The sequence below is a fragment of the Artemia franciscana genome, chromosome 4 (assembly GCF_032884065.1).
Source record: "Artemia franciscana chromosome 4, ASM3288406v1, whole genome shotgun sequence".
Lineage (NCBI taxonomy): Eukaryota > Metazoa > Arthropoda > Branchiopoda > Anostraca > Artemiidae > Artemia > Artemia franciscana.
The window spans coordinates 18,210,355-18,235,083 of NC_088866.1; the positions used below are offsets into that span (position 1 = coordinate 18,210,355).

The following is a 24,729-nucleotide window of genomic DNA, read 5'->3' on the forward strand; positions in this document are numbered from 1 at the left end:
TATAGTAGACTTCTAACTATAAAATAACTTTATCTAACGAGATAAAATAACTTATAACTACAGTAAATTAGATCAATTAATATGATTGAAATTGCAGATTTTTTTTTATGAACCAATTTAATAATGAATTTATCTATTTTCAACAAGTTGTTTCTATTTTCTATCACTCTTATTCAGCATTTTGACTGGAAGAAAAGTGATATACGAAAAAGTGGATAATGGCTGATACTTGATCCGGATCAAAGACGGATCAACCAAACACTCATAGTGTATACTGCTTTATTTTATTTTTTTTTTCATTTCTACTAAAATGTATCTCTCAGTCACAATACAACTTTAGGAAGTTCCAAGATATATAAATTGAATTAAAATAAAAATATTTAAGGGGAGAATAGGTTTATGTTAGAAAGCTTTCAAAGCAAATACAAGAGCGGAAACATAGTTAAAACCCAGTATCCTCCGCGAGACAGCAAAAAATTCTGAGAAGCGCTTCTCTAAATATGTGGAATGAAACCATAGCAGAAAACTTTAAAACAAAGCTTTTAATTTTAGTTAACTACAAACTAAAAATAGATATAATTCTTTTAAGGAGCGATGGGAGGTGAGAGGCATATCCCCCGCTCCTAATTCAGTATCAGTAGATTTATCGAAATATTCTGTGAACTAAATCTATTTCTGCTGTTTTATATCTACTGACATAATAGTAAAAATACTTTGTGCTAAATCTTATTTTGAACTCTAACTATTCATATCCAAAGAATTAATGCCGATGATTTAATGAATTTTTTTTCAAATATTAAAGGTAATGAAGCGATAAACGCATTTTAGTCTTTGGCATGAGAAAAATAAATAGTGTAAAATAAACAAATTATTTTCAATTGTTCGTTTTTTAAATTTAGTTTACTTTGTATTAATTTTTCTTCTTTTGATAAAGCTATTTATAATTTGCATAATCTAATAAAATATTGTGCTGTTTATGATTTAGGAGCAATTGAACAACCTGATGACTACGTTGAGAAGCACTCATCCTCATTTTATTCGTTGCATCATCCCCAACGAAACCAAGAGCCCAGGTATGAGTCATCCATTCTTTAAATATGTCCTTTAGATTATTAATGCATTCCGTTCGCTAATATAATTTGGTCGCATTTTTTATAAATTTATATCTTTTTTTTTATTTTTTGTTTACTTGTTGAAAATTGTGCAATTCATTGTGGTGGGACCAATTTGGGGAAGATCCTGATTTTATGTGTTGTGTGATTCCTACGTAACTAGGGGTATGACTTAAATTCTATTAAGAAGTTGGTGATATTTCTGAGTTTATCTCATTTCCTCTTTTTTAAATAAAGTTTAATAATATAAAAGTATTTACTTGAGTGAAAAAGGATCATCTATGCCATGGGATTGGGGGATTGATTGACAAAACTCAGGAGTTTACAATAGATTGATAAAAATCTTTTGAATCTTTTGTTACAAAAATAGACGAATTACATTGTGTTTATACCTCAGGGATGTATCTAGGGGGGGGGGGGGCTCAGCCCTTCTCCTAATCCCAAGTTTTTCTTCAATTTCTGGACATTTCCTATTCAGATAATCGAATATTATTTTTTATTGTTGCATCTCCATTCGAATTATGCTTTGTTATTGCCCCCCCCCCCCCCCCCGAAAAAATCATGGGCACGTGCCTGGACCCCTTGTTTACTTCATCACTAAGGCCTCAACTGTGGGCACATATTTGAAATTTTGGATTTTTTTATGATTGGTTAAAAATGACTGAAAGCTTTTCCATTTTTTTAAGTGACTTTTCAATATATCCAATTGAAATACTTTAAACGATGTTTTACCAACCAGTAAGGGAAATTGACTGTAAAGCAAAAACAAGTTTATACAATGGACTGTAAATTTGTCCCTTGAGTGAGCGAAAAAGACTATTAAAAACTTCAATTATAATTTCGAATCAAACTTGTGATTTAATTAGGAATTGATCAAACAAAATTACTGAGTGATAAAATTTTTCAAGGCACCAAGGACATTAAAATAAAACGTTTTTGCCCTCTAGACCCATCTTTAAGTCTATTCATTCCTGAAAACCATTATTTTTTTTAATAAAGATTTTATTTTGGTAGCTTCAAAATTGTGAAGTTTAAGGACAGTTCATCACGTTTTATCAATGTTGACAGTTCACCACGTTTTGTTTTTCAAACGTTTGTCAATGAATCGCATAATCAAAAAAAAGTTCAGATTCACCAAATAAAAAAAATAAAAAAAATAAAAATTCCAACATTGACAGTGTGCTGAATCTCAAAAACTACTATGAATTCAGAGGAAACTTCCATTTTTATAAGGTGTTTGGTGCCATATGTTTTAGCATATTTTTGATGATTTTTCGCCACCTTTTTTTTAGTTGTGCCCCTCCCCCTGCTACCAAAAATGCACATACATGGTTGTTTAAGTTTTCACATAATTTCGCTGAATTCAAAAAATCTTATTTAATTTTCACTGTCTTGGTACGTTATCAGTTTTTCAGTGGCTATAATTAAAATATTTAAAGAAAAATTTGTCATGTATTGAAAGAAAACTGGTTTTATAAGACAAATCATTGTAATTTTGATTTTGACCTTTGTTGTGTACCAAAAAAAAAATATGATAAAAAGCTCTCATCTCCAGTGTAATTCAAATTGCCCATTAAAAAAAGAAATACCAAAGAATTTCAGTCTCTGTTTCTTAGTGACTGAGAATGGATTTACTTCCAATTTTACTCCTCCCCCTTAACTTGCTGTTAATCCTCATTAAGTTATGTTGTAACCGTTTTTTTCTGTTAATCCTCTTAAAGACTCGTATTTATTTATACTCCTCCACTTTAGGTGTAATGTGTTAAAAAGCCCCTTGAAAAGGAGGTGAATGTTCATGGCCACTTTTACTTTTGCTATTATTCTTCTTCTTCTGAAAGATATTCAGTTTTACTCCTTCACTTTAGGTGTCATTGACTCTCACTTGGTTATGCACCAGTTGACCTGTAACGGTGTACTTGAAGGTATCCGTATTTGCCGTAAAGGTTTCCCCAACAGGATGGTGTACTCTGATTTCAAACATAGGTAAGTACCATACCCAGAGTGTAATGTTATAAACACTAATGAGGGTGCGAAAAGTAGTGCGTGTCATTGGCATTGGTGGATTAGAAAAAGAAGCAAAAAAAAATAATCTGCTTATTTACCTCACCAGAAAACTTATACTCAGGTTTTTTAACTAAAAGCACGAAAAAAGTAAGCGGTTACCTCCAAATATACCTAAAAAACAAAAAAGAAGTTCGTTACTTGATCCTAGGAAAAATTTTCTTTTTTCAATGTTTCAGCTGTGATGCACACAACAGTAAATTGAAACCCCCTTCCCCATCCCTAAGGAGGAAATTTTGGTGTTAGTACTCCCTCCCTAACACTTAATATCTGGTTATGCCCCTTTCAATAGTTACATTTACTACTCCTATTTGTCTCCTAGTTAATTGTTATATCTGCTACGTAGGGAAAGCTCTAGTACATTAAAAAAGGATAATGCATCCTTTGTTTAGACTAACGGGTGTTTAAAAATCAGAAAGTGATTTATACAAATGATATATGTTTTTTATTTTATCATTTGCCTATGTACCGAAATAACAAACTTATTTTGTATTTTTTTTCAGTATAACAAATTTACTTACTTCTCATTCCATCTTGTTGTCTGAAGGAACCATAGAAAAACATGAAATTTATCTACATAAAAAGTGTCAATTGTAAACTTCTAATTCTTTCCATACTCTAAGCTTTCCTTAATTGCAGAACATATTGAGCATGAATAATAGTATAGCTGATAATTTATTCGATTTTTTTGGTAACATGATGATTATGTAAACTCTTATTTTAAAGTTTCTTTTAGTTTTAATTTGTTTTTGGTCAAATTAAACGAAAAGGTTTCTTATGTCAGGGATTCATATATTTCAGTTTTGATCCCAAGGTAACCTTGATTTTTTTATTATTTTATTCGCCTGTCTTTCCTTTATAGCCAATCGAAGGTTGAAATAAAACTGTCCTCTTATTTTAATGACGATCTTTTTAAGTTATTCTCCCATCTCCTAACAAAAAACTGATGCGTACATATATTCTTAGCTATTCTCTTTAGGCTGCGGACACAAAATGCATAATTTTGAAAACATATACCAAGCTTTTCTGAATTTAACCTGGACATCGAATTTATTTTTTGCATTTTTCCGAGACTTCGATTATATAGTATGTGAAGCTATGGTACATAGGTGAAACAGTTTTTCAGTATGTAAAGAGGATCATGAAAACAATGGTTTAGTATTCGTACTAATACTATATAATACTTGAAATCGGTGTGGCATCTATTAAGGAATTCAGTGATAAACATAATGGTGCTAGGCGTATCCCCTCTGGAACCTCCACCCCCCCACCCCGTCCACGGAAAAATCCACCTGAAAAGAATCCTCCCCGTGGAAAATTTTGCCCATATGCAAAATTGAGCAGCCAAAGAGACAGTCTGACAAATAAATATAATGAAGAAAAGAAGGAATTTTTGAATATTCTGCCTATATTCCAAAACATAAGCTGAATGCGTGGTGTATAATATCCTATGGTATTTTGCATTCTTATTTATTCCATTTCTTTTTTCGTGCTTTTGGGGGTTGAGTTATCATTGCAGGGGAAAAAATAATTTGTAAGTATCAAATTAATGTCAACTTTAGAAGAGTTGCCCTGATGAAAGTGGACTGAGATAACAGGCGGGACTAAGAAGAACGAATAAATAAATTCTTTCGATTGAGAACGCGTCCACTAGGAGTATATCAGAAGGTTTTCCCTTCTGAAGTACCTTTAAGTGACATTTCTTTTCTAATTAATTTAAGTAAAAAGGAGTCGAATTCTATGTCAATTCTAAGAAAATTTAGAATTGACGGAACTCTTTATTCCAGATAAGCAAGCAGTTGTTTAATTAAAGGAAGTTTTCAAAAAGTCACCAAACCCTCTTTCAAAAAAAAGTATTTGGTAGCGTTCAATAGGCGTGCATGAAGGCTTTCCCATCTGAAATATCATGAAATAAAATAATAGTATACGTGAATGTAAACATAAGAAGGGAATGGTCCCTATTTTTTCCCCTCGTAGAAAGCAAAATGAAAAAAAAGAAAAAATTAACATTAAAATTTTTTCTGGCCAAGAAACTATTTTTGTGGGCTGAGTGTCTAAGTCATTATTTTTCATCGGCTTAGCAAAAAGAACTGTTTATGCTTCATATGGCTAAGTCGCGTAACTCAGTTTGTGCAAGATCACTTTTTTTTTCACTGATTTTTTTTTCCTGCTTTTTCTAAACTTTTGATTGTATCTAGTGTACACCGCTTTAGATGAGTAAAAAATTTATCTCCCCCCCCCCCCGAAAAAAAAGGAAAAACGTCATTTTTTTCCTTATTTGTTTCGAAGGTTTGTTCTGCTTTCGATACCACATATTTTTTTTTACCTGTTAACGCAAAGAAAAAATTATTATAAGAGTACTCCATATGGCGTCGTCCTAGCCAAGTTGATGGCGTGCTGGATTTGGCATTCTTTGGCCGAAGGATTACACTATATGGCTAAATGGAGCTTATCCTGCATTAAGTGAGGAAAAACTACAAATGTATTTTCTTATTTGCTTGGAAGATTTGCTCTGTTTGTTTCGAAGGTTTTGCTCTATATTTCTGGGGTGAATACTTCGGACCTAAAATAGAATAATATTCTACGTAAATGTAAAAGTAGAAAGGAAATGGTCCCTGGTTTTTCTCTTCGTAGAAAACAAAGTAAAAAAAAAATTAAAAGGAAAAAATTAGTGTTATCATTTTTGCTGGCCAAGGAACTTTTTTTTGCGGGCTGAGTACTTAGGTCATTAATTTTTATTGGCTTAGCAAAAACGAAATTGATTATGCTTTATATGGCTAAGTCGCGTAACTCAGAGTTTGTGCAAGATCACTTTTGTTCTTTTTTCTAAAATTTTATTGTTTTCCTGCTTTTTCTAAACTTTCGATTGTATCTAGTGTAGGCTGCTTGATATGAGTAAATAAATTATCCTTAAAAAAAGGAAAAACGCCAATGTGTTTCCTTATTTGTTTCGAAGGTTTTTTGTGCTTTCGATACTACATATTTGTCCATCCGTTAACACAGAGAAAAAAGTTATTATAAGAGTATTCTATATAACGTCGTCCTAGCCAAGTGGATGGCACGCTGGATTCAGAATCATGTGTCCGAAGGGCGACAATTTGATTCCTGGTGTCGCCAGTTCGGGACGGGGTTCAGTGTTGTGACTCTTTAAGCTCAGCCAGAGTCGACCTAGCTCTAAACAGGTACTTGGAGAAATATGGGGATGGTGAACAGGTTGGGTTTTCGAAAGCACAGGATGGCTGGCGCATATTCTGCCAGTGTACTTCCTGGCTGAAGGGTCTTGAGACGGAAATCGACACTGCCAGTTTAGATTTTAAGAAGTTTACCCTCTTTTTTATATTTCATATAGCTAAACGGAGCTTATCCTATAGTAAATGAAGAAAAACTACAAATATCTTTTCTTATTTGTGTGGAAGGTTTGCTGTGTTTTTTATTACTTGAATATTTCTTTTCTTTCAGATGTTAGTTTTTGCTTTGATCCGACCAATGTCTTTCAAGTTGCTTACACTTTTTTTTCCCTGTTGTATCATCAATACGTATTTTATTGTTTGACTAACAGTCTTCCCTCAAATGTGTAACTGCTTACTCATTATCTCTTTTCTGTTGGAGATTTTTTCTCTACTTCTCTTTTTTAATTGAAATATATTGTCGTACCTACAGCGTATCTGACTTTCACAAAAAATGACTGGAGAGCGAAAATAAGTCTTATGAAGATGTATGTGGAATTATTTTTTATTTTTACTTTATATATATATATATATATATATATATATATATATATATATATATATATATATATATATATATATATATATATATATATATGTATATAATTATTTTCTGCCGCTGTATTTATGCCTTCCTTTAGGACCCTACACTGTCAAACCGAAGAATGTAGCTTCAATTTGGTATGAGTTGTGTATGGCAGTGTTTCTCAACATTTTTACCCCCATAAAATGCTTTGGTTAAATTTTATGTCTATAAAATCCCTTTATAATATATTTCTTATCATTCGAATTTTTTTTCGTTTTGGTTGACATAGTTTCATCGCAGTTCGATCACAGTTTCCACTCTTTTTCATAGAACCTCTAGCGATCTTCTAGACAAGATCTGGGGTTCTGGGAACCGAGGCTTAAAAATTGCGCAAGACGTACTTGCTCATTCTCATCTCAGTCATGATTAATCCCCTTTACTTTTATGAAGTAAATGCATCCCTTTAAGTATCCATAGAAGATGAGAACATTCTAACAGACTCATAAAAGCTCAATATTTTTTTTGCTCAAAAATGTAGACTCCTAATGAGACTCCGAAGAGCTGAGTATCGTAATTGTTCAAAAATGTATCAGATACACTTGTTTTTCTGTCACGACGATATGTTTCCATACTAAAAAAAATCGTTTTGTTGTTTTACTTGCTATCTGCTTTTTATTCGTGTATTCTTCTTTATTCTTTGTGAAATAGGTACATGATTCTTGCCCCTAACAAAATGAAGGCTGCTGGTGATGAAAAGAAAGCTTCAGTTGTCTGTCTTGAAGAAGTCAATCTGAATACTGAACTCTATCGAATCGGTCACACTAAGGCACGTAACCTTTAAGAACCCGAGTTGTTATAAGATGCAACCAATAGCCATCCTCAGTTAACCTACGCAAGAGGGGGGGGGGCATCAGGCAATCATCTCCTTCCCAAACAGTCTCGAGTGTCTTTCAAGAATTTTCTATGCTTTTCCCGTAATCTTTCTTTTTCCTTGTAATTTGGGTACTCGAATCAGATTCCTCCGTAATGTGTGACTCATATGTAGATATGACTTGTATTACCACCCCTGTCCCTAATTTTGCCTCCTTGCGCGTCATATTCTTTCAAAGTAGTTCCATCTGTTAATTGTAAACTGTGTAGCCCTGTGTGCAACCGCTCAAATATATTGAGAAATTCAGGTCTGCTATTGGACGAAATCGTAACCTCTTCTAATATTAACCAAGTAGACAGCATACTTTTCAGCTTTTTATATTGTAGCATTATCACCTATCCTTTCTAGACACTGTATAGAAAAATCAATATTGAAATTGGAAACTTCTTATTATAATAAGACTGAAAAAATAGAGAAATCTGATAGAAATTTACTAATATCATCTAGCGGTTTTCAGCATAGTTCTATTGCTGTCACGTAAAATGATTTAGTTGAATTACAATTTTTGATTGTTTAATGGAATAGCCAGGTTGTACTGGTTGTAGTGCTCGTGATTTTTAATAGCACGAGAGCTGTTATAAACCGCTTAAGCTCAGATTCTCTCTTGTTTTCCATAATGTTCTCTCTGAACCGGAGAAGTTTCCAAATTTTGTTGCTTGATAGTTTAGTTATTTTCATAGCTCGCTATTTTAGTCATTTGTTTATTTGTGTAGCTTACTGTGTTTGTGTTTACTGTAGTTTATTGTGTTTGTTGCCTGCTTGGTTAAAATAAAATATGTGGATTTTTCACATGTTTGGATACAATTTCTGAAACAAAAGGGAGTCACTGTTATTTTAAAATGTTGATTTTCGTTCTAAAATATGCATTTTAATTTTGAGTCGGTATATTTTTACTGATTTTATTGGGGTCTGTTTCAAAAAGTAACTGTGGTTTAGTCTGTTCCGAAAATTTGCAATGCTTTGTTTAGATTATTGATTTATTGATTAAACTCAATAAACTAAAAATTAATTAAATTTCTAAATTTCAAGTCTGCTTGGGCTCATGTTCCACCATTATCATGGTTGTTTTAACGTGAGAAATCGTTGCTGGTTTTCTTTTATTTGTAATGGTGGCAAAAAATTTCGAAAAAATCTCTTGAAAACAAACCTCTGACCATGGCTAAGTCATGGCTAAATCTGCTCATTTAATTTAATGCCTATGAAATTTTAGATATGCTTTGTTAGCTTCGCAGATTGCAAAAAAGTATGAAGACGCGAAAAAGGCTAGTGAAGCAGTTTTAGAATTTGTTGGACTGGACACTGAAAAATATCGATTGGGACATACAAAGGCACGTTTCCGAGATTTGGATTTTTTTCATCTTACCTTGACTTTTTTCTATTTCATATTTTCTAATTAAAAAAGTAACACGACCTATTCTTATTTTAAACTAGTGAAAATATCATCACTAATTGGACACATCACTTTAAGAATTCTTATAAAGTGACTCTACAATTATAAAATATAAAATATTATAAAAATATCTGTAACATATTTTATAATATAAATAAAATCATGAATTAAAATCAAATATATTATAAAATATTTTTATAATGTCGATTCAGGAATAAAGGCTACCCACTATCTTCTACTGGTGGCACTTGCTCTGAACTGTGTGGCGTATTTTGGTCACAGATTTTTAAAAGGTAATCCTTCGATCTTGAGCAGTGCTAAAAAAGTATAATGGATCTGGAGTATATACTCATTCCCTTCCCTCTGAAGTTTTCAGTATTTCAGAAGTTTTCTGAAGTTTTCAATATTTCATTTTAATACTATACCAAAATTTAGTCGTTTATTTGTAAAAGTCAATTTAACCATTTGGAATAAGTGCCTTTTTAAGTTAAAAATCTGTTGACTAAGGTTACAGTTATTTTTAACACTTCGTATAATTTTGAAAACAAGTATTCACTTTATAAACTGCCTACATTAAAATGTTCTTAATTAAAGTTTTATTATACTTTCATATCAATTATTCAATTAAAAATTCCATTTATTTTTAACATAAGAATAGGCCGTATTTTATTCTTTGCCATATAATCCTGTCTCTCTTTCACTATGTTCCCTTTTCCCTTAATTTCAGTCTTTTAACAGTCCTATTTTCTTCTTATGCATTGGATGAAGTTATATATCCTTTTTTTTTCTTTTGAGTAAAAACAATAACGACTAATTTTTCGCATGTCTACAATCAAGGCCGTAGCCAGGATTTTTGTTCGGTAGGCGTTGTTTTTCTCGGGGGGGGGGGGGGGGGGGGTGTAAAAAAAAAACTTGAAAGAATGAGTCAAAAATCTGTTTATATGCATTTCTGTTACGTTTTACGACTTGGAAAAAAGTTTTAGGGGGGGGGAGCCCCTAACACCATCCCTCTTGATACAGCCTTGCCTATAAATATGTTACCTTTTCTTATAACAGCATGTTTCGTTTCTTCTATGAAATTTATTCGTCTGCCATGTCTTTCTGCAGAATAATAGTGTTTTATACTTTTAATTGTTAATAATTTATTTTTTCACTGTTTAATTTTTTTAAATATTTGACTAGGTACTCTCTTATAAACGCCCGTCTTACAAACAAACATGAGTGCCCCAAAAAAGCAACAGAAGCACTGATTGAGTATACTGAACTAGATCCCTCTCAATGGCGAATTGGGCATACAAAGGTTATTTGTAAAAAGTACATTAGCTCTCTTCTAGTATACCTTTCTTAGATTTATTTTTGCATTAAATATTGGGCTCATTATTTTTATATGGTAGAAATTCATTAGTGGCAGTTTAGGCAAAAGAAAGAAACCTACAAGAGATATTGTAGACCCCCCCCCCCTTTGAAATACCTTTCTTAAAATTGTTTTAGTATGAGACTTAGTGTTTTTGCCATTTCCTCCAAAATAAAGCTTCGTGGTGGTATACAGGGTATAAAAGTGGTAATTATTTAAATTAGCTTAGCCCTCTTCTAGCACATGACGGTTTCGGCATAAAAAGGAAACCAACAAAGGATATCTTAGCCTGCTTTGGGAATAGCGCTCTTAAATGTGTTTCAATATAATTTTTTTTTTTTTGGTATGAAACTTAGTGTTTTTGCCATTTTCTCCAAAAGAAAGCTTCCTGGTGGTATACAGGATATAAAAGTGGTAATTATTTAAATTAGCTTAGCCCTCTTCTAGCACATGGCGGTTTCGGCATAAAAAGGAAAGCAACAAAAGATATCTTAGCCAAAGATATCAAAGATATGCTTTGGGAATAGCGCTCTTAAATGTGTTTCAATATAATTTTTTTTGCAATTTTCTTTTTCTGAAAAAAAGCTAGGCTGGGGTGTACTGGGTATAAAAATGGTATTTTACAAATGAACCAATTTACCCCTCTTCCGGTGTACGATTTGTAGGGTACATTTAAATTTACGAATTTCTGTTTTCAATCAATGATTTTGATTTAAAGATCAATTTCAGCACCCGGTTGAACTGCACTATATACTTTGTGTTTATTAGTGTTAAGTATCCTGTTGAACTGCACTGTAAATTATGTCTTTATTTGCTATAAGGAACAATATAGCTGTTATTAATTCCCTAAGTCAAAAATTTCGAAGATTTACGAAATGTAAGTTTTTAATTTTCGCCTTTTATAGATGGCGTTGGTTTGAAAATATTTAGCGGCATGATTTTAAAGCTTCATTGTGCCTGTTTGATTTTTGCAATAGTTCTGGTTTTTGTCTCTATCGTCAATTTTTTATACATTTTAGTCACAATTTTTCTCGTGTTTTCTATTTTAAATAAGATTTTTTGTTTCTAAATTTGGCTTTAGGTCTATTTTTGTACGCTTATTAGGCTAAAATTAATTTGAATTTATTTTTACGATCTATGTCAGTTTGAACGAGGAAGTGCTAAACCTTATTATTTGAGATTCCTTCCTTTTTCTACTTATATTTTATTTGACTGTATACAGAATTACTGCGAGTTTGATAAATCTAAATCGTTCTTTGAATTATACCGGCTGCAAAAGAGACACATCTTATTTAGTAAATTTATACAATTTTTTTTCATTTCACATCGTGATTTTTTTTTATTCTGGTGCAAATTCCCTTAAGGTAAATGCTCTGAATTCCCTTAGATACCCCCCTCTGACGACAAAGGAATGAAAGCTGTAATCCTGTTGGATATAGTGTTTTCAATCCCAGTTTCATGTCCTCGCCATTTTCTCTTTTTAGATTTTTCTTTTAAGCAGGACTCCCACGGTGTCAATAAAGTTAATAAACACAAACTTAATAAACGTTTTCACAAACTTAATAAACATTTTCCTCCCATAACTTTGTTGACTTTATGGCTGTTGGAAAAAAATTGAACTTTATTTAACTTTTTGAAGAAAGTCATTAATCTAGATTAAGTGTTAATTTATTATTATTTCGATTCTTGTGTGTGTGTGTGTGTGTGCGTGTATGTTTTATACTGATAGTTATATAAAATTAACTGTAAATTGAGCAATAAATCTTCCCACCTTTATCTTATTAGCAAAAATTTAAAATTTTTAGTCTCACTTAAACAGACTCTCTTGTATCATCCTTTTTCTGCTCTATTTTAAAATTTCTTTTCTTTGTTATTTATGGATCAATAAAAAAAATATCTTTTTTCTTTGTCGTTTTATTAATTTTTAAAGAGGGACTTATCTAGTTTAAAACTTAACTTGAATGTATTGTATGCATAAATAAATATGCATGATGAATTAATTAAAAACGACCTTATGGCTATTATTAACTTGGCTAAGATTGTAGGTTTTAAGATTTAGAAGGGTTCCAGAATCCTAGATATCTTCCTTTACTGATAACTTTAGCAATCTAAAAAGCTATATTACTTCTAGTCACGGAATATCCAAACCCTTATTTTTTACATAACGTAAAGGAAAACTACAAGAGTTGGAAAAATCACTGGGCTCAGTGCAGTACTCAATTAGATTTTTGTTTGGTTTTTATTATTTAAGCTTTAAACTTTGTCAGGAAAAAAAATTAAAAAAAAGGACTTAGGAAGTGGGTACAAAAGTCTGAAAAAATTGAACATAATATTTATTAGGAATGCTATGAAAAACATTGCCCCGGCTCAGCTGTGGCTCTTAATGCATGTGACAGCATGCCTTTATTTCCATTAGCTTTTAAATTAAGAAAATTCTATGTAATTTATGTTTTTTTTTCATATTAATAGGTCTTCTTCAAAGCTGGTACTTTGGGTCAGCTTGAGGAAATGCGTGATGACAAACTTGCTCAGATCATTACTTGGCTTCAGTCTGTTATCCGTGGCTACGAAGCACGCAAGGAGTTCCATAAGCTAAAAAACCAAAGGTTTGTACTGCTTAAAATCTACAATAGAACTTGAGTAAGGACTTCGATGGTTTTGTGATAAGAAAAACATTTAAATATTGACAAATTTACATTAATTATGCGGTACGTTGATTTAAGGCTATAGATGCAACCTAAAGTCGTGTCTTCCTTGATTTTGAATTTGTTATCCTTGATTTGGTATGTCTTCAGTACATTAGACCTAAAAGTACAGCTTTCATAGCTATGTATTGACTACGAATTTATTTTCATGGACCATGGACCGTGTGTGGAATGAATTAAGTATTTTGATCCCAGAAAAAGCAGAGAATAGAACATCAAAAATCATACTTGTTTCATGCCTGTTCTTCAATGTGCTGAATTAAGCTGTACCGTGGTTTGGTTGTGTGTAGGAAATGAAACCCAAATATAAAGAGTATAGGGAACTGCTAGGAGAGGAATCCCAAGTTAGCCTTTCGACCTTAGTCTGTGAAATTATGTAGAAATTGCACTATTTGGTCTCTGTAGCCTGCTATTCAGTGGCGCCATTCCATTCTGAGCTAAGGGGGTCTAAGCAACCTCTGTGGGCCCCTAAAGTAGCCGGCTCACAGTTGTTGAAGAGCAATATTTCTTCACAGTGGTTAGTACTTGCCTCTCCCAAAATCGAGTAATAATAAGTAAGAAGTAATTTAACAGTTTTTAATAAATATAGATAGAACTTAATCTGGGAAGTAATTTACAGTTTTATTGCAACACTGAGAATTGGTAATGTCTCATTTTTCCAAAAATATCAACCATAGCAACGAAATCCAACAACTTCACAAGAGCCTTTTCACTAAGTATCAACATCGAATCACTAAGCCTTTCGTTACCCATTGTTGATCTTAAGTAGGTTTTAATCAGGCTTAGTGTAGAAAAACTCTCATTACTAGCCTCTGTGATAGATAGAGTAACTAAGATTTGCAAAATTTTAGAATCTTCGGAATACGCTATTGACACTGCCTTCAGACAACCGCGAAGTTCAACGAAATCTTTTGGCTTATTGGCTAAAGAGTCTATACGTCTTCTCATAGGATCTGTTGGCGAGGCCAACAGATGTAAGTCTCTTTGTAATGCGTTGGTACACGAACTGGTCGGCCAGTATTGATAAACTGCGGCGAATCAACATATAACGCAGAGATTGACTATAACAGTTGAAGAGCATTCATAAAGCGGCTTTCAAACTTGGAGCACAGTCTGTCTGTCTCAAGATAATGATCTTTTCTGAAAGCATTTTTAGTTGATTCTTTCGCTTCAACAAGATTGCTTTTTCCCAAAGTCGACATGGCTACAAAATCACGTAAGCGGGAAGCTAATATAAATCCTGTCTTTGTGAAGTCGATATATTTGGTCTTTGATTGTTGGTGCAATTTCTTTTTAAATCTCTTATTAACAAATTTTGTCCTTTTTATGGCACTTGGTATTAACCAAGTGACATATAGCGATCGCAAATTCCGTCGGTCTGTCGGTCGGTCTGTCTGTCCCGGTTTTGCTAGTTTAGGCACTTCCATATAAGCTAGGACGATGAAATTTGGCAGGCGTATCAGGGACCAGACCAGATTAAATTAGAAATATTCTTTTCCTCGATTCGACCATCTGGGGGAGGGGGAAGTGTGGGGACGGTTAATTCGGAAAACTTAGAAAAAATTAGGTATTTTTGACTTGTGAACGGCTGATTGGATCTTAATGAAATTTGATATTTAGAAGAATATCGTGTCTCAGAGCTGTTATTATAGACCGGATCCGGTGACATCGGGGGGAGTTGGAGGGGGAAACCTAAAATCTTGGAAAACGCTTAGAGTGGAGGGATCGGGATGAAACTTGGTGGGAAAAATAAGCTCAAGTCCTAGATACATAATTGAGATAACCGGAACGGATCCACTCTCTTTGGGGGAGTTGGGGGGAGGGTTAATTCTGAAAAATTAGAAAAAAAGAGGTATTTTTAACTTGCGAAGGAATGATCGGATCTTAATGAAATTTCATATTTAGAAGGACCTTGTAACTCAGATTTCTTATTTTAAATTTCGACTGGATCCAGTGTCATTGGGGGGAGTTGGGGCGGGGGGAACCGAAAATCATGGAAAAGGCTTAGAGTGGAGAGATCAGGATGAAACTTAAGATACTTGGCTGACATAACCGGACTAGATCTGCTCTCTATGGGGGAGCTGGGGGGGGGGTAATTCAGAAAAATTAAAAAAATGATGTATTTGTAACTTACGAATGGGTGATCAGATCTTAATGAAATTGGATATTTAGAAGGATCTTGTTCTTCAGAACTCTTATTATAAATCCCGACCAGATCTGGTGACGTTGGGGGGAAACCAGAAATCTTGGAAAACGTGAAAATTGAGGTATCTTTATCTTACGAATGGGTAATCGGACCTTAATGAAACTTGATACATAGAAAGATTTTATGTCTCAGATGCTCCATTTTCAATTTTAATCGAATTCGGGGACATAGGGGTTTGGAGGGGGAAAACAGAAATCTTGGAAACCGGAAATCTTGGAAAACGCTTAGAGTGGAGAGATCGGGATGAAACTTGATGGGAAGAATAATCACGAGTTCTAGATACGTGTTTGGCATAATTGGAACGGATCCGCTCTCTTTGGGGGAGTTGGGGTGCGTTAATTCAGAAAAATCAGAAAAATTGAGGACCTTAATGAAATTTGATATTTAGAAAGAATTCATGTCTCAGAGTTTTTATTTTAAATCCCGACCAGATCTGGTGACATTGGGGGGAGTTGGAGGGAGAAACTGGAAATCTTGGAAAACGCTTAGAGTGGAGAGATCGGGATGAAACTTGGTGGGTAGAATAAATAAATGTCGTAGATACTTGATTGACGTAACCGGACTGGATCCGCTCTCTTTGAAGGAGTCAGGGGGTCCAATGCTTTGGCGAGTTTGGTGTTTCTGGACGTGCTAGGATGATGAAAATTGGTAGGCGTGTCGGAGACTTGCACAAATTGATTTAATAACGTCATTTTCCCCGATTCGACCATCTGTGGGAAAGAAGGGAGAGGAAAAATGACAAAAAATGAGGTATTTTTAACTTACGAGTGGGTGATCGGATTTTAATGAATTTTGATATTTAGAAGGACCTCGTGTCTCAGAGCTCTTAATTCAAATCACGACCGGCATTAAGCCTCTGATTTTCCTTTTAAATCAATTCATTGATTCTTAGAATCTTGCTAGACCTCATGCCATATTAGCTATTGGCTCTTGGCTCTTGGCTCTTCCGGCCTCGTCACTAGTGCCATATGAGCTCTTAGCTCTTGTTCACGTTCTCATTCTGTCCCAGCCACCCTCACCCCCTAAATGGTGCCACTGCTGCTATAAAGATTTAAAATAGTAATGGGGTTCCTAATATTCCTGAGGATTCTATTTTCTGTAAATCTTTGGTATGGAAACAATCTCTGTTAAACTTAAAATTGACGTTTCACCAAATACCCCGAGGGCCGATAATAATAGTATGGCCTCAATCATTTTCATATCTCTATGCGTAAAGAGATCAGCAACAGTGTGTGTGTTGGACTTTTATATATTGTTTTTTGATGCCTCTGTTGATAGTTGTTGGTCATAAGGTACTGTTACATCTACAGTGTATGCTACCTTTTTTGTTAAATATTAATTTCCTAAATCCGCATTAACCCTCTATGTCATGAGTAAATTGGTTTTCTTGATAAACTAGAGGTGTTTAGTCTCGATGTAGTCAACCATACAGCCCACTACATGATCATTATGCTTGATTTGTGCCCCATGAAGAACCGGACACGGTTCCAGGATAGGAATGATTGTTTATGCGGAGTCATATCCCTATGCCTGCCCATGTTTTCTGTGCGAATATGATTATGCTGCTGTTGTCTTGTAGGTTAAAGTTAAGTCATTAACTGAATAGCATGGCTGCAGATTGTCTCGTAAAAACTGTGTCTTGACATGATGCCAGAAGCTGCTAGTTGGGTGGGCTTTTGAAATTTCGAAATTTTGTCAATTACGTAACTTTACTTAGTTAATTTCCTGTTCATCCCTTGACGGTATTGAGAATTAATAATAGTAAAACATTTTTCCACTGTGCACATATAAGACCGCGTCAGAGAAATAAATTTAAGAAAAAGAGAAAAGGTAGTCATAAGATTGCGACTTACGGCATATTGAATCAGTTGTAGGATCTGGCCTCGTTGAGTGTGATATGAAAAAGTTTTCATTGTGCTAAGCGTAAATAACGCATTTCAAAAAATTAATTTTCACTTTTACTCATAACTCATCATCGCACTAAGTCACCTAAGGCAAGGACTGTGCAAAGCCAAGTAAGCTATTTGGCAACATTAAGCTCAAGGATCTCCACTCCTCCATGGAGAAGGCCTTAAAACTAGCAGGTATGAACTGCAGTCGCCAGAATTTTACTACACAGCTTTATCTAATTTAATCTCAATACGGCTCTCAGATAATTAGCACTTGGATGAAACAATTTATAATCCCCGTTAAGATTTGTTTTGTGAGCTATTTATAATGTCTAACTTGGAGTCAGATTTTCTATCCTATAGTAAGGTAGATATACTTTGGATCGTAGATATACAAAAGACAGTCTCTCCTTCGAATCCCAGAAGAGCATATTTTAAGTAGTAACTACTTTTTGGGGTTATTGTTTTAATGCAGACTCTTACCATATGTTTTTAAGATAAGTCTTAGTTAGTCATAAACTTTATCTTGTGTAAATGTAGCAATGCAAAATAACAACTCTTAAAAAACGAAAGAGATACATCTTTTTTGTTGACCACGGTAATTGGTTTTAAGAGACATATATCTCACCATGAGTGGAAGTGAAAATTGATTATGGTTTTAGAGTTGCGCTGCTTGTTGTTCAAAGAAACCTCCGTTCCTACATGAGACTTCGTAACTGGCCATGGTTCAGAATGTGGCAGAAGGTGAAACCGATGTTGAACGTCACTCGTGTTGAAGACGAAATGAAGGCTCTCGAAGACAAAGCAGTAAAGGCTCAAGAGGCATTTGAAAAAGAGGAGAAGGTTCGTAAGGAACTTGAGGTTGCCAAGGCAAAGCTTGAGCACGAGAAACAGGAGCTGCTTGCTCGACTTGATGCCGAAGCAGGAAACGTGGCTGATTATGTCGCTAAGCAGCAGAAGTTGGCTGCTCAGAAGGCGGATCTAGAATCACAACTTGCAGTAAGTGTTATTATATTTTCTCCTGTTTTGTATTTGGTAGTATATTTTTATGTTTTCTACGAGAACTTGTGATATGTGATACAGTCTATGCGTCCTCCTCGCCACCAAAAAAAGAAAAAATAGCAATCAGTCAATCAATCAATCATACGAAGCTAGTATCTTTTGTTTTGAATATTTATGTATATTGACATAGATTAAAGTAGTCCTTTTTTGATCAGAATTGTTGCGTTCAAAATGATATTATTTCTCTATTTTCGTTTCTACTGGAGTGTTAAGAAGAAAAAAAAAATTCTAGAAATGGTTTTAATTATTTTTGCGTAATTAATTACAGCTGTATATTAAATTTTGTATCCAGAAGTGTACGGCTCTCAAGTATGCATTAAGTACAGAAATGGGGAACGAATCAATAGGAAGTAAAGGGAGTAGGGAATGGGAGTAACAAGACGTGTATGTTATTCCTTTTCCTTTTAGTATTGATGATCCATCATTTGTATAGTCATGTGATTGGTTCATGTTTTGATCCCAGCCCTGATTAAATCTACTTGAAACTAATACGTTTAATTTTTTTCGTGCATCAAAATTCTCAGTTGTTCAGCCTTCTCAGTTGGAAGTAGTAGCAATAAAGATTCTATTTTTGGGTAATTACGCGTATAAGGTGAATTGCTCCAACAATTATAACACGGAGCACTATAAAATTTTGCTAATTAATATTACCTGATTATATGGAATGGTTGTTCCGTCTAACAATACTTGGATAGACGTTTGGAATGGTTATTGGTTTCAAAAGAGATCAAGGCGTGGTCTTTTCTAATCGTCTCATGCATGAATCTAGAAAGGTGAAACGTTTGGACTTTAAACCAGAATGTTTGAGTTGTATAATGCTAGAACTTATGCTAGATAGATGACACATGAAGACGTTAGATTAAAACCTGGGGGAGGGGGTAATTACTTGGGAAGAGGGGGAAGTTGCCTCCTTCAGATCTCGCTTATCCCTCTTCGACTTGACTCTGTTCTAATATTCGCTTGCCCCCTCCAAAAGTTTCAAACATAAATAAATCTTGTAATTACATTTTTGATTACGATTGTTTATTTTTTTATATGCCTTGTTATCTATGCGATAAGAATTTCCTATCACTGGATTTAACTTAATTCTATCTTTTATGGGATTGTTTGCTCTTTTATTACTCTTTAAGCAGTTTTTAAAAAATGGGTTTACCTCCCTCTAGGATTTTTCAAAAATATAGCAATAACTAAGATGTGATAGTTTTAGAACGCGACCTTCAAAATGTTATAATGATAATAACAATATAGCTATAACTAGTCAATATAATAATAAATAAACTAGTTAGGCTTTATTCTTAAAGATACAGAGCGGGGGGAGGGGTAGTGTTCTCCTCCAGACCTAATTTGCTCCTGATTTTGGTTTGTCCTCTCTAGTTGTTTCAAGCTTAACTAATCTTTTTAAATATGATAATATCATTTTCTATAGTTTAAATCTTGTTAACCAAGCAGTAAAAATTTTCTACCACTAAACTTTGCTCAGTTTTGCCATTTATTGTATCTTTGCTTGCTCCTCCCACTCTATGATGTTTGTCGGAAAAATGACTTTGTCCCATTCAGAATTGTTTTTAATATACTTCAATGGTTGATAGTTCTAGAACGAGAAGCAAAGACATAATGGTATACACACTATAGGAAGCAATAATACCACCTCGTAGTTTGGCGATACAACTTAATAATTGATAAACTAACTAGAACCTATTTTTAGGATACACAAGAGCGTCTACAACAGGAAGAAGATGCAAGGTCACAACTTCTTCAACAGAAAAAGAAGATCGACCAGGAGCTGGGTGGATTGAAAAAGGATATTGAAGATTTAGAACTTAGCCTCCAAAAGGTCAGTAAAAAGGACAAACTGGAAGTGAATCTATTCTTTTAAGTTTTATCCCAAAGAGTATTGATAACTTCTAAGAGCAGAAACTGGTGCTAGTTTCGACAAAAAGAAAAACTGTCATAGTCATTTAATGTCTAGCGATACTTTGCATTTTTTCAAGCTCAGTAATCGTTTTTTTTTGTCAGGACCTGAGATCAAACATTTAATTTTACAGATTACACTTATTTAGTTTATTATTCTAATACACTGAAAAAATGCCAATTGTTGCCAAACGCTAGATGTCGTTGATAGTTTTTCTTTTGTTTACACTAGCTCCAGTTCTCACTTATACAAGCTAGCCATGATCTTTGGAAGCTTTTTCTATAATTTATAATCTGCATAATCTATGATCCACAATCTTTAATCTATTTTTTTTTAAACTTAATATATCAAAATTTTAATTTAATTTAATTAATTATATTAATATTAATTTAATTTAAGAAGTTGAAATTTGGCATCAGCATAACAGAGGTGGTTTTTTGAACAGCTATACTATCATCGTAATTTAACAAAAAGGCCATAACTTGGATCTACACAAAAACGGACAAATGTTGTGACGAAACTAAGGTCATACTTAGCCTGTTGTAACTAAACTATGATGGCATGTCCTTTTAGACATCTTACCATAGCTGAGCTTAAGGTTTCCCCCGACAAACTCATCATAAGAATTACTTTTTAATTTAGTTAAAAATTAGCATTAAGAACCGCCTATCTAATGAAGGAACTAGAGTCAGTCCAAAAACAGGCAACCAGGATCATCCTGAGTAATAGAGACATTTCCTACTATGGTGCCCTAGAAACCCTTAAACTCCAAAGTTTGGAACTCCGTTTGGGTGCACTTATCCCGGGGTTTGGCAAAATGCTGCTATCTAACCCTGCTCAAGGTTACATTTTACCCCCAGAAGCCCAAACAGTCAGCCGTACGAGACAGAAGCTAAAATTTGTGCCTGTGCGTGCTCGAACAAACAGCTACCAGAACTCTTTCGTGCCTTTTTTACGTCTTATATAGTAATGCATAATAACATGTTTTGCATTTCAACATCAAATTAGCCATTTGAGCTACGATTGTTGTTTTAAATAAACCTATCTCTCTCTCTCAATCATTCTCTCATAATAACTTGGGAGGAATGTCGGACACGGGACTTTACAAAGGCAAATCTATACAAATTTATCAAATTCATATACACTGTTGCCTGAGTTCGACCTTGGCTATGATGCAATGTCTGAAAGGATGTGCATCATAGATTAGTGATAGAGATACCCAACTAAAATGCACGAGGCCCAACACCGAATGCCCAATATAAAGGACTAAGGACTCATGTCTTATTAACGACTAAATTATTACAGCTAAAGCGAAGTTTGATAAATTAACGGCTTTTGAATCACGGATGCCACTCCTTGGGAGTTCAATGATCGGAATCACTGATTAGTATATATTAAACAATATCCTCCTAAAATACATTAGGTATGTTATCATTACTTAATGTCTCGGGATTTTATTTCAAACCTTCGGGTTTTTCGCAAGCGAATCTCAGGAACTAGTTCTAATTAACTTATATAACAGTTCTGATTATATTGACTGTAAATGATGTATTAATAAAATGATGTATTAATAGACGAGCTGCATAAAAAATCTAGGAGATTTTGGAGGAAAATGAATAAATTTTAGGACTTTATGGGTGCGGAACCCAAGCCTCCCTCCTCCGTGTGTATATGCTGGTCGGGGGGCTTTTATCAGTATTATAGACTGTTGACTGATTACCTGATTACCTTAGCGGATTAGTATTATCATAAATTGATAAACTACTGACTTTGCGGGAGGCAGAAAATGAAAGTGAAGATAGTAAAAGATGATAGTTTGTACTACAAAGTCTTCTGTTTGTTGAGGCCAGTTCTTAAACCACCCGATTATTGTTCCTCTTCTTTTTCTGTACTATGTTGTTTATTTAAATAGGACTACACTTTTCAAAGTTGGCCCTAATAATAACCCTAATTATCCGTAATATAACAAATAATGAATAAATTGGCCCTTATAATGACCCTAATTAACCGTAATATGACAATTAATGAAAAAATTGACCCTAATAACGGAGGGCAGACTCCCTGTAGGAATGTCTGAGTAATTAAACAACTTTATTATTACTGGACTTTGTTGGATTAACACTAAATGCGCTTCACTTTTCCAGTCTGAGCAAGACAAGGCTACCAAGGACCATCAGATCCGCAACTTGAACGATGAAATTGCTCACCAAGATGAACTCATCAACAAAATCAACAAAGAAAAGAAACACATGCAAGAAATTCAACAAAAGACATCTGAAGACCTTCAAGGAGCAGAAGACAAGGTTAATCATTTGAACAAGGTGAAGTCCAAGCTGGAGCAGACTCTCGATGAACTGGAGGACAGCCTTGAACGTGAGAAGAAACTCCGTGCTGATATTGAAAAGAGTAAGCGGAAAACTGAAGGGGATTTAAAGCTTACTCAGGAAGCGGTCTCTGACCTTGAGAGGAACAAGAAGGAACTGGAGCAGACAATTCAACGTAAAGATAAGGAAATTGCGTCTTTGGGAGCCAAGCTTGAAGATGAGCAAAGCTTAGTGGCAAAGCTACAAAAGCAAATTAAGGAGTTACAGGCTCGTATTGAGGAGCTTGAAGAAGAGTTAGAGGCAGAAAGACAGGTACTCCTTTTTCAGGTTTATATTCAATTAAAAATCAACTGAGAAATTAAGGGAATTCAAAACGAGAATAATTAGTGAGCAAATTAACCAGAATTCATTCTTTTCTTTCATTTTTGGGTGTTTATTTTTTTGAGTGGGGCTCTACCATTGGTGTACTGCCTCGTGCCACTAATCTTAGTCTTGGTGTAACTTCGTTCTTCTTTGTTCTTTTTTCTTTTTTTTTGTACTATGTAGAAGGACCTCCTTCCCCCTCTCATGTCCAATGGTACTTCAAAATAATTAACAAGGAGACAAAGATCTAAAAATGAAGAAAAAAACATACGGGTCTACACATATATATATATTTATGGCACTTGTTATATGTATATATACAGTTACTTTTGGCAGAAGCTGGGTGTGATTTATCATTCCGCCCAGCTTCATCATTCCTCTTTGCATTGTTTTATATTAGGCCTCTTTTTTCTAACTTTTTTTTTCTAATTTTCTTCTTTCTAACTGTCTTGTTTTATAGGCTTTTGTATCTAAATAATCACCCAGTCAAGCTAATTTTCTTTTTTAAATAAGCTGTATAATTAATAGAAACAGTGTAAAATAAATAATATAAATATCTAAGAGTGAATTAGTTAAGAGTCAAAAAACAGTATGGGGATGGCTCCACCAAAAATGCAAAACTCACGAATTTCTTGAAATAGTTTCCTAGTCCAATAATTCCTTGGGCTAAGTGACAATATCGAGGAAGGAAAAGGATTGTTTACCTTGTTCTAGATTACTTGTTATAGAAACTACCCTATTTGACTAATTGAAAAAGTATGACATCAATAATAAAAAGTGGAGTGTTTTCATTTTACTAAGATCTGAAGTAGTGCTTTTGGCTCATGTGTAAATTATAAACTTTTAAGACTATTTTCTAAAGAAAGTAACTTATTTGATTAATTACAATAGATTATCATAATATAAATAGAATAGATATTTTTACGACTTGAATCTCTAGTGCCCTGATTGCTAAAATTGTTATTACTTCCAAATTGAAATATAACTGGTTTTAAAAGTCATCCTCGCTTATTTTTATGGCACTTGGTATTAACCAAGTGACATATAGCGATCGCAAATTCTGTTGGTCTGTCGGTCCCGGTTTTGCTACTTTAGGCACTTCCAGGTAAGCTAGGACGATGAAATTTGGCAGGCGTATCAGGGACCAGATTAAATTAGAAATAGTCGTTTTCCTGATTTGACCGTCTGGGGGGGGGGGAGTGGGAGGCCGGTTAATTCGGAAATAATAGAAAAAAATGAAGTATTTTTAACTTACGAACGGGCGATGGGATCTTAACGAAATTTGATTTTTGGAAAGATATCGTGCCTCAGAGCTCTTAGTTTGAATCCCGACCAGATCCGGTGAAATTGGGGGGAGTTGTAGGGGGGGAGGAACCTAAAATCTTGGAAAACGCTTAGAGTGGAGAGATCGGGATGAAAATTGGTGGGAAAAATAAGCAGAAGTCCTAGATACGTGATTGACATAACCAGAACGGATCTGCTTTGTTTTGGGAAGTTGGGGGGAGGGTTAATTCTGAAAAATAAGAATAAATGAGGTATTTTAAATTACAAAGAAGTGATCGGATCTTAATGAAATTTCATATTTAGAAAGATCTCGTAACTTGGATCTCTCACTTTAAATCCCGACAGGATCCAGAGTCATTAAGGGGGGGAACGGAAATCTTGGA

At 34.1% G+C, this 24,729-nt stretch overlaps 1 protein-coding gene across 15 annotated transcripts in view; it reads left to right on the forward strand.

Annotated features, from left to right (window-relative positions):
• LOC136026090 (myosin heavy chain, muscle-like) overlaps positions 1 to 24,729 on the forward strand; it is a 125,038-nt gene that overhangs the window by 69,251 nt on the left and 31,058 nt on the right. For 7 of the 15 annotated variants that reach the window (XM_065702301.1, XM_065702308.1, XM_065702298.1 and 4 more), the window contains exons 17-23: positions 986 to 1,073; positions 2,978 to 3,095; positions 7,635 to 7,752; positions 13,071 to 13,207; positions 18,064 to 18,400; positions 20,169 to 20,297; positions 22,520 to 23,011. In XM_065702301.1, the coding sequence (XP_065558373.1) occupies positions 986 to 1,073; positions 2,978 to 3,095; positions 7,635 to 7,752; positions 13,071 to 13,207; positions 18,064 to 18,400; positions 20,169 to 20,297; positions 22,520 to 23,011 (1,419 nt within the window). Of the gene's footprint in view, positions 1 to 985; positions 1,074 to 2,977; positions 3,096 to 7,634; positions 7,753 to 9,067; positions 9,186 to 10,429; positions 10,548 to 13,070; positions 13,208 to 18,063; positions 18,401 to 20,168; positions 20,298 to 22,519; positions 23,012 to 24,729 lie in introns of all 15 variants that reach the window. The other 8 variants (XM_065702306.1, XM_065702303.1, XM_065702302.1 and 5 more) reach the window with 2 other exon arrangements.